The sequence below is a fragment of the Miniopterus schreibersii genome (assembly GCF_964146895.1).
Source record: "Miniopterus schreibersii genome assembly, chromosome: 21".
Lineage (NCBI taxonomy): Eukaryota > Metazoa > Chordata > Mammalia > Chiroptera > Miniopteridae > Miniopterus > Miniopterus schreibersii.
In genome coordinates this window covers 16046804-16061475 of record NC_138123.1, presented here as the reverse complement: position 1 = coordinate 16061475, position 14672 = coordinate 16046804, and the positions used below count along the sequence as shown (strand labels likewise).

At 45.2% G+C, this 14672-nt stretch overlaps 1 protein-coding gene across 2 annotated transcripts in view; it reads right to left on the bottom strand.

Moving 5' to 3' along the window:
- Positions 1 to 14672, bottom strand: part of ACTN2 (actinin alpha 2) — a 69841-nt gene that overhangs the window by 2000 nt on the left and 53169 nt on the right. For both annotated transcript variants that reach the window (XM_081123917.1, XM_081123916.1), the window contains exons 14-20: positions 12911 to 13051; positions 10666 to 10848; positions 8346 to 8480; positions 7188 to 7367; positions 6487 to 6633; positions 2045 to 2110; positions 1037 to 1195 (exon numbers count right to left, since the gene is read on the bottom strand). In XM_081123917.1, the coding sequence (XP_080980043.1) occupies positions 1037 to 1195; positions 2045 to 2110; positions 6487 to 6633; positions 7188 to 7367; positions 8346 to 8480; positions 10666 to 10848; positions 12911 to 13051 (1011 nt within the window). The remainder of the gene's footprint in view (positions 1 to 1036; positions 1196 to 2044; positions 2111 to 6486; positions 6634 to 7187; positions 7368 to 8345; positions 8481 to 10665; positions 10849 to 12910; positions 13052 to 14672) is intronic.

Sequence of the window (14672 nt, the reverse complement as noted above, 5' to 3'; positions counted from 1 at the left end):
TTGGTCCACTCCATATGCTGACACAACACAGAAAAGTTTAGCATAATCAATGTTGTGGTTTTTTTAACATATGTGATTTGTGCTTTAGAAAATGGAGTCATTTTCCTACTCAGCTTATTAAAAAGCTAGAAACATGTTGCCACTAGAGAAAACCTATAATATGAAATAAAACTGACATTTAAAAATGGAGTCTTTTTTTTTTTTAAGGTCACATGTCCAACAGGAAATAGGATAATTCTGGTAAAACAGCCTGGCTGATAAGAGTAAAAATAAATGAACCACAAATACCACACTGATTTATAATAGGGTTTTGGGGGCTTGGATCTTGCCATAGTTTACGACCTCAACCCCTCCCCATGAAAAAAATTCATTTAAAATAAACATTACAGTTTTCATGATAGCTTATCTTACCTGACATTTTAAGGTAACAACACTGCCCTGCTGATGTGTTTTATTACCCTATTTGCCTTTTCTTCTCTGCTAGAACACAGGGTAAAAAAATCATATCCCAAACTGAATTTATACGTACTGAGATATTTTTTGTTTGGGGGATGAGACTTAAAAATTCTGAACTTGCAATTAAACTCCTACTTAGTTTCTAGACTGCATGTAATGAAAATCTTGCCAATTTTTTTCACCATTGGACAGCTATATTTAACTTTGTTCCAGTGTGTGGGCACAAAGTTAGGGTCATTAATCCTTAAGAGGTCCCAGTCCCATAACATCTGAATTGTGTGGTTACTTCTGAGTCTTCTCTACCAACTCAGAATGTAAAATGGGGCTGAACCTGTAAAACACAAAAAAACTACAAAATACACACTCTTGGTTCCTTCCATAAAACTCACTATGAGCCCAAGCACAAATTTCAGGAGCAAGATGTCTATGTTTTTTCTGTTTACCTGCTGCTTTCTGAATTCAGTGCTGATGCAGTGCAGCATGCACTAATATCACCTGGTTTTTACTTGCAATGCTGCTTCTGTTATAAGAATAATGCAGTGGACTATCACAAAAGCGGAAGAAAATCTGTCATGCAGACCTTATCAGAGGCCAGGATCCGGAAGGAGGCGATGACCTGCTCAGCGGTGTCGGTATCAGCTGTCTCTCTGGTCATAAAGTCGATGAAGGACTGGAAGGTGACGGTGCCCTGTCCGTTGGGATCCACCAGAGTCATGATGCGGGCAAATTCGGCTTCACCCTGAGTGAGGTTGCAAAAAACCGTGTACTTCAAGAGCACACAACTATGGACAGAGCCACTCCTGCTCTCACCTACTGCATGTTTCTTTTGGTATGAAAACTTAAGTATTCCCTCGTTCCCTTTCAGTCTTTGGAACAAATTCCAGTAGGGTGACCTAGGTTACTCCATCCAATGACTGTAATAGTTGCTGTGGCTTCAAGCTTGAAGCTCCTGGATGTCAGAATTCCTTCCACCCTGGGACCCATGTTCCTTTGGGCCTGAACATAGGAAGAGGAATTCAGGGAGAAGGTTAGGCCTTTTCCACATGACAACTGAGACAAGTAACATGCCATTCAGAAGGCTCCCATGACTGTTACTTTCAAAGTCTGAGAGGAATCAAGGCAGCTCTTGTTGAAAATACATATTAGTGGGTAACAGAGAAGTGAGGTGAGCGGCACTATCACAGCCCACAGGAAAATGTAAGACTTTCTTAGTTGATTTATTACTAAAACCTTTTTACCTTCTAAAATATTAGAGGAAAAAGCTCTTAAAAATCCTCAGGATACTAAAAGCCACTGAAGCATACACTTTAAATGGGTGAATTGTATAGTATATGAATTATATCTCAATAAAGCTATTAAAAATCATCAGGAAAGCTTAATATCTAGCTAGTTACTGAATAAAAATATATGTTCTGGTTCTGTGAAACTACTTTTATATAGTAATAGGCAACCTTCAAAACTATTATCCTATTTAATGAAGATGGACTAATCCCAAATGTGCTAGTGTCCCCTAAGGCAGCACCGCCTGCGAAAATATCCAAGTTCAGTAAAACATCAAGTCTTAGTGAAATTCCCACTTCTGACTTACCAAATCGTAGCCCATGGAAATCAAGCAGGCTCTGAAATCCTCATGGTCCATCAGGCCATTCTTCCTCTGCCAACAAATACAAACAGAGAAGCTGAGAATTAGAGACCAATGAGCAACTCTACGTGACCTAGGGAACAGAATCCAGTAAGAGGAGGTACACCTGGAGTTTTGCCAAAGGAGACAGTAAAGGTCACCAGTGACTTACAGGAAGGCTGGAGTCAAGATGGGGATGTTACAAAACAGTTTCTTAAAGAAAGAGAAGAAAGGTCGACAATAGACCAAAAAGAAAGGAGACCACACATTGAAATGACCCAGTCACGAGCTGACCACTGCCACCCACTAATGGTAGAGCATACCCCACAGCCACCCTCAAGCCCTGGGCCAGGATGGAGGGGCCCCTCCGTGTGGCAAGCTTGGCCTCAGCACCAATCCTGTGAGGGTCTACACAGAGCAGCTGGTAGACAGACCGGGTGCATGACAGCCCTCACAGCGGGCCCAGACTCTGCTGAAACAGGTGCCACCCAAGCCCTGGATATGATGCGGAGTGTGCGCTGGTCTCAAGGGTCCCTTGAGGGTTTTAAGAGGACAGCTAAGTGCAGGCATCAATATGAAACTAAAGATAAGCAGACACTTTTATTATTGGCCAAACAAATGTCAGAGGTTCTCTTTTTCTGTGAATGTCTGTTCTCAGGCCTACGTGATTAGACCTCAGCCACCCCTCCCTCTCCAAAGCGATGCTTCCCACTGTGGACACTCCACTCTTCACTCTCTACTGACTCCCTCAGGGTTCCTTCTTCAGCTCTCCTGCCTCTTTTCAATGGGGTTAATTCCCCTAAGTCCTTGGCCCTCTCTCTTCTTACTGTCCACACCCTCTTTTGCCAGAGATGACCATTAGGTTTCAGACCTGAAGTCCAGAATGGGATGCCTAGGGCACCTCCAATTAAATAGCACCCCTTCTCTTGTGATCACAAGGTTCTGAATTTCCAGGCCATTCTTTCCTTTTCCTGTCGCTAAGTTCTGTCAGATTTCTGTCTTAGTTGAGCTCAGTCTGTTCTTTTTTTCATTCCCAGCACTCCTATCCCTCAGCCCAGAAGTTCAGGTTCCTCTTCCCTCATACCTGACCCTCTGCTCACTTTCTCTCCCCTCTTCCATCCCTCCAGCCCCTCTCCCACACAGGTGCCAGACACACTGAAGCCAGCTCTCATTACACCTACATTCTACACCTCCAGGAAGAAGCCTACAGGCTACCTGCTCTGGGCCTTGGCGATTCCTGTCTTTCCTTTTTAATGAGAAGAGGAAGTGAAGTGGATGTGTCCTTTACACCTCTCCCCACGACTTCAGCAAACTTTGTTTCCCTCCAACACACATAATCCTTAACATTTAATTCAAACAAATGTTCAAACTTGGCAGGTTCTGCATCGGCCTACTTTGGATTTTTGTTGCAAAGGACAGTCTCATTACTGTGGATTCAGTAAAGGTGCATTTTTTCCTGTGACATGGGCCACATACGCAAGACCTACCCAACAAGCCCAGATGGGCGTGTGCAGGAGCAAGGGTCAGTTATTTCCCTACAGGAACACATGAACATCAGTGATGAGATCAGGGCAGTGCTACAGTATGTTTCTGCGCAAGAAGCTGAAACCATGCCAATGTCCACCTCAACCTTGGCTTGCAATTATTTAGGCCTCGGCTCCCAGATCAGAAGTCATTGTCTGAGCTCTTTAATGGGCCTGCATCTGGCTTGCCTAGTCCACAGGCATCTTAAGAACAACCTACTGGGCCTGATTTGCTTCTGGACCCAGGGCTTGGGAAAGCAGACCTTGGTGCACATCTTGGATCCAGCAAAGGAAACCAGTCACAAACAGTGTCTGACACTGGCCTGCACCAGAGACCATCCAAAAGACTGGGAGTTCTAGCAGGTATACCTAATACATTAGAAACAAATCCAAACAGTCAGCCAAAATGGGGAGACAAAACAACAAGCCCCAAATGAAAGAACAAGAGAATTCTCCAGAAGAAGAGCTAAGTGAAATGGAGATAAGCAATCTCTCAGATATGGAGTTCAGAATACTGATCATAAAGATGCTCAACAGCATGAAAAAAGATAGAGAAACTATGAAGGAAATTAAGAATGACATAGTAGAAATTTTAAAAAAACAACATTGGAAGGAATGAACAGCAGATTAGAGGAAGGTGAGGATCTGATCAGCAAATTAGAGGACAGGGTAGAAAAAATCATGCAATCAGAAAAGAAAAAAGAAAAAACAATTAAAAAACAGGAAGACAGTTTAAAGGAGCTGTGAGACAACATGAAATGTAACAATATTCACATCATAGGAGTACCAGAAGATGTAGAAAGTAAGCAAGGGTTAGAGAACCTGTTTGAAGAAATAATGGCAGAAAAGTTCCCTAACCTGGTCAAGGAAAAGGTCACACAAGTTCAGGAGGCACAGAGAGTCCCAAGCAAGAAGAATCCAAAGAAGCCCACATCCAGACACATCATAATTAAAATGCCAAAAATTAAAAACAAAGAGAGAATATTAAAGGCAGCAAGAGAAAAACAATGTTACCTACAAAGGAGCTCCCATAAGGCTGTCAGCTGACTTCTCATCAGAAGCTCTACAGGCCAGATGGGAATGGCATGAAGTATTCAAGGTAATGAAAAACAAGTATCTGAAACCAAGACTACTCTATCCAGCATGGCTATCATTCAAAATAGATGGTGAAATAAAGAGGTTTCCAGACCAAAAAAAAGCTAAAGGAATTTATCACCACCAAACCAGTCTGCATTGCAAGAAATGTTAAAGGGACTGCTGTAATAAGTTGAAATAGAGAGAAAGAGAAACATAGGCATAAAGAAATAAAACAGCAATAAATAAGTACCTATCAGTAATAACCTTAAATATAAATGGATTAAATGTCCCAATCAAAAGACACAGGGTAGCTGAATGGATAAGAAAACATGACCCAAATATATGCTGTCTACAAGAGACCCACCTTAGAACAAAAGACACACACAGGCTGGGGGTAAAAAACAAAAAAACTTCTGGAGGACTTTAAAGGAGAGACTGAAAACAATACAGTCATAGGAGGGGACTTTAACACCCCACTGATTTTATTGGATAGATCTTCCACACAAAAAAAATAAACAAGGAAACAGTGACTCTAAATGACACACTAGATCATATGGATTTAATTGACATTTACAGAACATCCCACACCACAGCTGCAGAATATGCATTCTCCTCAAGTGCACATGGACATTCTCAAAAACAGACCACATGTTAGGACACAAAACAAGTCTCTACAAGTTCAAGGAGATTGAAATCATATCAAGCATCTTCTGGAACATCAACACCATGGAATACTATGCAGCTCTAAAAAAAAAGGATCCCTTACCCTTTGGGACAGCATGGATGGACCTGGAGAGTATTATGTTAAGCAAAGTAAGCCAGTCCGAGAAAGACAAGTGTCACATGATCTTACTCATATGTGCAATCTAATGAACAAAATAAATCGATGAACAAAACAGATCCAGAGACATAGAAGCATGGAATAGACTGATGAATCTCAGAGGGAAGGCAGGGATGGGTGGGGAGAGATTAACATAAGAATTTATATGCATATATGCATAACCCATAGACACAGAAAATAGTGGGGCAAAGGCCTAGGGGGAAGGGGACCAGCGGGGGGGGGGAACTGATGGGGAGGGGAAGCTGACATTTGTAATACTTTCAACAATAAAGATAAATTTAAAAAATTAAAAAAGAACCACTTAGTGCTATTCGTAAATCATAAACAGGGTCCCAAACAAAGTAATGGAATCTCCCCTTTTTTAGGGATCTTTAACAAATGGAATGTGGCCTTTATGATAAGCAAACTGGGAATTTTCTTATAAAGAACTGGTTTTACTCAATAATGTTGATATCAAAATACACTTAATTTTTTGTGTGCCTTTACTATGAAAATGATCACCATTTTGTTGGTGCATTTTCCTTAAAACGTTTCAAGAGTGGATTTTTTTAATTAAAAAAGAAAAGTTTATATGTCAAAAGAATAGGTTAAATTGCTATCAGGTACTTTACCTAAATAGTGACTTAGGAAAAGTACTTCAGAGGTTTGTATTTAAGTCTTTAGAAAGTGACCTAAAGTCAACAACCACACTCTGTTAAGGCTACATGTTCACTCAGAACAAATCTAGCTTTGCTGCAAGTACAAGGCATTCGCTGAGTCACCTGCACAGAACAGCATACAAGCCTACACGTCTGTCACCTGGGCAACGTCAGCGCTTGGCACACTTCACTGTGGTGGCTCTTTTCCTTTGCCACTAATCATCCCCTGTGCCTGTGACCTTCTAGGGCATTAAGACTAGCACGGATATTATCTCAAACATATCTGGATGTCCCCAGTACTGCCTTTCAAAGTACTCAAGGGGGAGGTACCCGGTCAAAGTGGTTGAAGGAGGCTCTGAACTCGTTCATCTGCTCCTGGGTGATGCCCTTGGCGTCCCTGGTCAGGATCTGCGTCTCCACCTCATTGATGGTTCTGGCGATGGTCGTCAGCAACAGCTCCCATCCAACACGAATGTGCTACCAGGAAAGAGGAGCGATCAGCTCAAGGGGCTTCCAGCGAGTCAGCCTTGCCTCCTCCTCGCAGGACAACTGCCCCAGGGGGAGACAAGCAGGCTGACCGCACACCTCCCTATACTGTTTTACTCCACTCTCCACCTTTTCCAAGACTCTGTAGAGGGAAATACTCAGAAGTAAGGCCAGGGGTCAAACAGTGACAACTGCCACTCTGTAGATAAAACATACAATATACAATGTATGGTCTCTGTCACTGGAAATATCTTTCCATTCCCAATAGCGGGAGGGGCCCTCTTATACCCACTGGCTCCCAGGGAGATCAAATCGGGTCAATCTAGAAATGTGATTTTTGCTTCTCTCTCAGAAGTGGCGCAATGCGTTCCTGTTGTGATGCTTGCTGTCACTCACAAGCCTTTTCAGGAACCGTGGAGGAAAGGCTCAAGGCACCCTCCCTTCTACACTTGCGGAACCTCACGGGAACAGACAGGACAGGTGTGGGAGAAGCCCGGAGTCAGGTGGTCGCAACCAGAAACCCACGCAGGTGCGTGTGCTCCTACCTCCATGGTGTAGTTGGTGTGCTTGTTGTCGAAGACCAGCGCCTCCTGGATGAGCTGGTGGTCTCCCTCCAGCTTGTCGATGTTGTTTTTGTAGTTGATGATGTTGTGCTCGTACTGCTTCAGCTGATTCATCTGGTCCTCCAGGGCCCCTGTGATCTGGATGGAGCTCCGGGCAATCTCCTGAGGCACAAGCACAGGGAGAGGCCCCAGGTGAGCAGTCAGCACGCCCACCCCGCGTCAGGTGCTCCCTGGCAGTGCCAGTGCACTCGACTTTCTTGGATGACGTGGGAAACAGGGAAGTGCCACAGAATGGAACTAGCTCTAGTTCTGGTTCATCTAGAAGGTGGGGGGAAATCAGCAACGATCAGGAAAAGCAAAGCGAGAGGGGTGAGGAGTGAGTCACTTGGCCTCGCACAGTGAGGGAGCCTCCCGGCTGCAGGCCTGGCATGAGCGGCCCCAGCCACCACCACACAGGTCAGGGTGAGGGGGCTGCATCAGCGCCGCGAAGAGTTCCTTACAGTTTCAGATGTTCTCTTCTTTTGGGAAAAAGTTAACATTTTATCACCGCAAGGGATGCTGGGAGAAAAATTAGTGGACTGAGAAATGTCTCCTGGCTGTTCTTGGTGATAAAATAAACCCAGAAATCAGTATCGTTCAAAGGTCACTCTTCCTTCCTTAAAGTTCTGCAAACACAAAGTGCTGTGACTCTCAGGTGTCCTCCTCAGGGAGGCTGGTTTAAAACCCATCCTGCGGAGGCCAAACCAAGGAAAAGCCCCAACACTGTTTTGGGGTTTTTTAAATACGTTTTTACTGATCTGAGAGAGAGAAACATCGATGTCATCAATCAGCTGCCTCCCACACACACTCCAACCTGGGATCGACCCTGTAACCTGGGCTTGTGCCCTGACCCTTCAGTGCACAAGATGAGCCACACTGGTCAAGGAGCCCCAACATTGTTTTTAATGACAAAATGAATGGATGGCAGCAAGCAGCCTCGTCCCCTTGAGTGCACCCCCCATGCACTGCCAGTGCCCACGGGCACACAGGCTACAGAAGCCCAGGGCCAACCAGAAACTACAGCACCAGAGGCACCACTGCTGCGCCAGCTCAGGGGCTAATTCTGCAGTTGTGAAAAGCTCTCGGAGGGCACCAACCTACCTCCATCTTGTTCTGGATCCAGGGCCCAATGGCATTGGCCTGCGCGGCAAACTGGCGCCGCAGTCGCTCATTGGCGTGCTGGCGGGCCAGCTCCTCCTGCAGGGACTGATCCCGGATGGGCACAAGCTGCTTCACCTGTCAGGGCCCAAGAGCAGGGGTTAGAGGCCAGCTTTGGTCCAATGGGAGCGACCCAGAGATGAAGAAATGGCCCAAAGGGTGGGGCTGGGAGCTGAGAGGATGAGGGAGATGGTGGAGGAAAGGAGAGGTAACAAAAGGTAGGGGAGTGGGAATCCCAACTCAGGGACTAAAGGGAGAGCTCACTCGAGGTTTGACTGCCACCTAGTGCCTGCTTAAGACTGGGTAGGTGTGTGTTAGGGACGTGGGCTACGTGTGTGTGTGTGTGTGTGTGTGTGTGTGTGTGTGTGTGTGTTCGGGACACAGGGCTGGGTGAGTGTGGGTTAGGGACAGTGGGCTGGGTATGTGTGTGTTCGGGACACAGAGCTGGGTGAGTGTGGGTTAGGGACAGTGGGCTGGGTATGTGTGTGTTCGGGACACAGGGCTGGGTGAGTGTGGGTTAGGGACAGTGGGCTGGGTATGTGTGTGTTCGGGACACAGGGCTGGGTGAGTGTGGGTTAGGGACAGTGGGCTGGGTATGTGTGTGTTAGGGACACAGGGCTGGGTGAGTGTGGGTTAGGGACAGTGGGCTGGGTATGTGTGGGTTAGGGACACTAGACTGGGTATGTGTGTGTTAGGGACACAGGGCTGGGTGAGTATGGGTTAGGGACAGTGGGCTGGGTATGTGTGGGTTAGGGACACTGGGCTGGGTGTGTGTTACGGACACTGACAAGTTGACTTCCTCTCTACTGCAGCTCTAACCCCACAGGTTTGGGTCCAGAGTGCAGAGAACTTGTGAACCTGAATGAGGGAAAACTGGAGTCTTGATTCTCACGGTCTCTAACTGAAAGCTAGCACTTCCTTTGGTTATGGATGTAGGCAGCAGTAGGATTTGGCAATCCTGTGACTTCATCACGACAGAATCTCAGGCATTCTCATGTAACATCAGTGATCATCCACCTCTGAAAGCATCACCACTTCAGCAACTCAGACCTGCTGTTAGAGCTGGTCTAAATGTGCTAGTAAAGAAGCACAGACATTACTACGTGCCAGTTAAAAAATATTTTAATAACTGTATTTTAATATAATTTCTTTTTGTTGTAACCTTATGTATTTATTTGAATTTGCAAATATTATCATCAGAGGGGATCCACAGGCTTCCCCAGATTGCAAAAGGACCCAAGACACACAAGGTCAAGGACCATGCTGAGCTGGTGGACCATGCCGGGCAGGAGGTGCTGGGCTGCCCGCGCCTGCCCTTCCCTCCGCCGGTGCCCTGTGACTGCTGTTTCCACACTGCCTCCTTGCTCTTTGAATCAACAGACCAAAGAGCCACTGCAGAGGTGTGTTTTGTGTTTTCTGCAAAACTGCTGTGAAGACAGTTTCAACTTCCCTTACAGAATCCACATGGCCAGTGTGCATCATGACTCAGTGCGTGGAGAAACGCTATCTCGGTCTCAGAAACGGCGTTTCACTCTTCCAGCTGAACGTGTTCCCCTTGGCTCGGCTATCAGAGGCCCAGGGCTGCGTAAAGCTCCAGGATGCAGTAACTATCGCTGTTCTCCTACCCAAGCGGGGTTTTTCCTCACTGTCAAACTAAACAACTGTTCATGCGTGTTTTCACAGCAAGCCACCTCACACCCACCGGGACTCCTTCCTTAGAGACACTGTACTGTAACTTTAACCATGAAAATAAATTTTTCTTAAGAATGAGACAAGAGGCTCAAATGATCCCATTTGCACTGTCTCTGAATTTGAGGGCAGTTCCCACAATGTAAAAGGCAGCAAGTTAGGAGGAGTACTTAGGTTCCCAGATACAGTTTTCTAAGGGATTTTCACACATGTTTCGGACATATTTATCTTGTATTCTAAACTCTTTAATGGAGCTGAGGCCACCAAATTTTCACTCGGGGTTTAAAATAGTTTCCCTTACAGTATTAGTATCATAACCTTTACTGATTTTGCAACATTTATAAGATTTTTCGGAAAATCATCTCTACTTTCCTTACAAACCTCAGAAGTTGCTGAATGGCATTTAACATACGCCATTCAGCATATGTTAAGAATTTAACATATTCTGTCTGTGAAATTTGGGGTAAATGATGCAAAATTGGGCATCACTGTAACTTCCCTGGGTTTTTGTGTCTGCTCTCAACCTCGGCTTCATGAAGGCCCCGGTCCAGCACCCCCCGCCCCCGTCACCCACCTTGTCCCACTTGGCCCGGAGCTCATCCATGGTGACGGTGCTGTAGGGGTTGCTGGAGCTGATCCGGATGTTGTAGCTCTGAATGACCTTCTCCACCTCGTTCTGAATGGCCATGATGGACTGCCGCTCGCCATCTGCCTCGGGCAGCGTGGCCTTGAACTGCTCGTGGGCAGTGATCAGACTCTAACCAGAGACACAAGGGGAAACTGATCTTACTTCACGTTCTGTTTGTACACACATGAATCCTTCATAACTGCAGGGATCCCGCCTGCACACACATGAATCCTTCATAACTGCAGGGATCCCGCCTGCACACACATGAATCCTTCATAACTGCAGGGATCCCGCCTGCACACACATGAATCCTTCATAACTGCAGGGATCCTGCCTGCACACACATGAATCCTTCATAACCAGAGGGATCTCTGGAGGAAAACATTTCTAGATGTTTCATAAAAGCTATTTTGTGCACGAAAGTCAAGTTCTTTGAAATGAAAAAATGATATCATGATGACTATTTAATCAATGGCCATAAACCCAGTGTTTCCTTTTTTTAAAAAAATCCTATTTTCTTTCATTATTTCTTATCCCAGCTATGGTTTAGGCCTCTTACTCTCCACTGAGGAGCAGAACTTAACTTCGCTGCCCTTTCTAATGACAGTTTTACCTTTGAAGTCCAACAAAAGGACCCACCCAACATTTGCTGCCTTTACACCTAAAGACCACCAGGGGGTACATCCCTTACTCCCTGAAAAGAAAAGGCTGCAGAAACGAACGCTTTCCTTCAGGCTGCATAAAACCCCCACCTATTAAACAGCAGCCCCATTGTTCAGCTGTGTGTCGATGGCACGAGGACCACCTCCCAGGGCAAAGTTAGTGTTGACTTTAGCTGCTGCCACAGACCAGCTGCCAGCACACCTCTCACTAAACAAAGAAATGACTCCATGCACTGAGTACGGCCCCCCTGGCATATTATAAGTCTCACTATTCTAAACATAATGACTCTAGGTTGCCAGCCCTTGACAGGTGTGCACACTACAAACACCTTCAGCCTCTTCCACAGGCAAGTGCAGTGTCGGTCCAGTAATCTCTTTCCCCTTCACCCAGGTGCAAGCCCTTCTAGAATGCTCCCTGCAACACAGAAGTGGGTCCAAATCCCAACCTTCAGTATTTCCTTTATATCTGGATTCGTTTTCATGGCCTATCAATTTTACAGCAAAAAAGGTTTTAAAGTATTTCATCTTTATATTCTATTATACATCAAGTTTACTGTACATGGTCTTTAAGTAAATTGGGTCCTGGCTACTGGAGAGTCACCCTCCCCCTCACTACCACTCAGCAGTCTTGTTTACAACTTTGAAGTTCAGAAGAAATGAGAACAGAACATTTGTGTGGGAGGCAGAAGGTGCTGGTTTGTGGTTTCTGATGCTTTATTATCTGGCAAAACTCAGTAGATTTTATTTTTTAAATTGATTTTAGAGAGTGAGGAAGGGAAGGAAGGGGAGAGACAGAGAGAGATGTGAGAGAGACACATCAAATAGTTGCCTCCCATGCACAACCCAACCAGGGATTGAACCTGCAGCCCAGGTATGTGCCCCGACAGGGAGTCAAACCCGGGACCTTCTGGTACACAGGACGATGCTCCAACTAACTGAGCCCTACAGGCCCAGGCAAAACTCAGTAGATTTTAATGCACAGTAATGTACACACATTTTGCATCAGAATTAGTAGCCAGTAAATTCATAGTTTTCCATGAACAATTCCAAGAGCATTTATGTCTATTGTGCTCAATGATACCACATTTTTTTTTAAGAAAACCAGATGCTTATAGATATATTCACCATTATCTGATTGATGTTCATTTGGTTAATTTGGCAGCAAAAGGTAGAATGCACATTTTAAAGCTAAGACTTACAGGGTAGCCACATTTTTCTTAGCAGTCTTTTTAAAAATTGACGTTAGAGAGAGAGGAAGGGAGAGAGACAGAGAGAGAGAGACATACATTGGTTTGTTGTTCCACTTATTTATGCGTTCATTGGTTGATTCTTGTATGTGCCCTGACCAGGGATCTGAACCCACAACCACAGTGTACTGGGACGATGCTCTAACCAGTTGAGCTACCCTGCCGGGGCCTAACCATGTTTTTCTTAGTGAAAAAATGAAACAAACAAAAGAGCACCACTCATTAAGTTTTGGAAAGGATAGTTCGGTTCTAGCTCAGTGAGAGGACAGGCGGGCCCGTTACCTGGATCTCCTCGATGCTGTGGACGATGAACATGTCCTGCAGGTCTTCCATGGCGCCCTCCATCCAGTTGTTGAAAGGAGCAGCTCTCTTGGCAAACTCTAGGTGAAGCTGATCGATGGTTTCTAGCAATTTCTCAGTTCTCTGAAGATTAAACAGAAGTGAGCGTAATCACAGTCTAAATAATAGAAAATTATCTGAAAACGCCAATATGCACCCCAGAGCTATATACTATTACCCAACATTTTGTTAATCACAGTGCTCTTGTCACTGATGTGTCTATACACGAGATTAACCACTACTCAATAGTAAGGCTGAGCCCTGGAGCTCTTGAAGTGTCATCTCAATCGAAGGGTTTGATAACATCCAAAGTAGCTGGTTTTGGAAGTACTTAAAGGAATCCCCTACATGCCCCTTTGTGGAACGTGAGAAGCCTCGGTGGGTGTACAGTAACTTCGTATAAGTCAGAGAATGACATTCCCTAACCACTCTGGACACAGGAAATTCAGGGCATCTTCCCATTTCAGCCAACAATGTGCAGAGAGGGTCCCTTACCCAAAAGTCACCCACCTCGTGAAGGCACGAGGAGCTATAGTTTAATGCTCTCTAACCCTCACTCAGCATTTAACAGATTTCTTTTTTGCCTTTCTGGGTAAGTGAAAGCACAAGGCTTCCAGCCTGACAATGACACCAAGCTGGTTCACATCGCAGAGAGGAAGCAGGGCCGACAGGAACAGCACCCGTATCTGCACGGCTTCCGTAATCAGATTCCTTTTTTCCTCCCATTCTAAAATATCCGAGCTGTTCGTTACATGCCTGGTACTTCCTTTCTCTCAACATTTCCTTCTTTAGGTGGACATGTACCAGCCATTTGGCATCTAGGAAGCATGAGACCATGTATTTTAAAATTTCCCCAGAGTCAGGGTGAAAAGACTCAGAAAACTGTGAACTGCTTCTTTCCTTCCATGAGTCTTCCACAGTGAAAGATACTTAGGTACAGTTGTACCCCCTTATCTGTGGTTTCACTTCCCATGGTTTCAGCTACCCATGGTCAACCGCTGCCTGAAGATACTGAACTTCCCCAGCCACGGGTACCACCTGCTCCTGACATCAGCCATCAACACCATCACGGCTGGGTGATCCAGGATCCACGGAAGCAGGTGATCCACCCTTGGAGGTCTTGTCCAAAGGTCCCCACGAGCCTAACCGATGTCATGTCATCCACCTCACTTCATCTCATCATGATCATGCAGCCGCCGTGTCATCTCCCACCATCACAGGAAGGTGAGTACAGTGAGATATTTTGAGAGAGAGGCTACATTCATATAACTTTTATGACAGTATATTGTTAAAGTTGTTCTATTTTATTATTGTTGCTGTTGTTAAGGTATTACTGTGCCTAATTTATAAATTAAACTTAATCATACGTATGTATGGATAGGAAAAAACATAATACATATAGGGTGCGATACTGTGCACGATTTCATGCCCCACTGGGGGTCTTGGGCTCATCCCGGACAAGGGAGGACTGCTGTGCTGTGCAGTTCAACACCAGCCACTGCCTGCTGTTTCCCTTGTCTTGTATTTGAGAAAAGCAAAATTCATCCTGACTCTTCCTAGCATTTTCCCTGCATCAAGATTTGCTGCCATTTCCCTTTGCACATCTCGAGTTAAGTTCTTCCTGATCCTGACTCAGTCACAGCTCAGTTTACTCTTAGATAAGGACTTCTGGAAGTTCACAGTGATTACTATCTGGTACAAAATC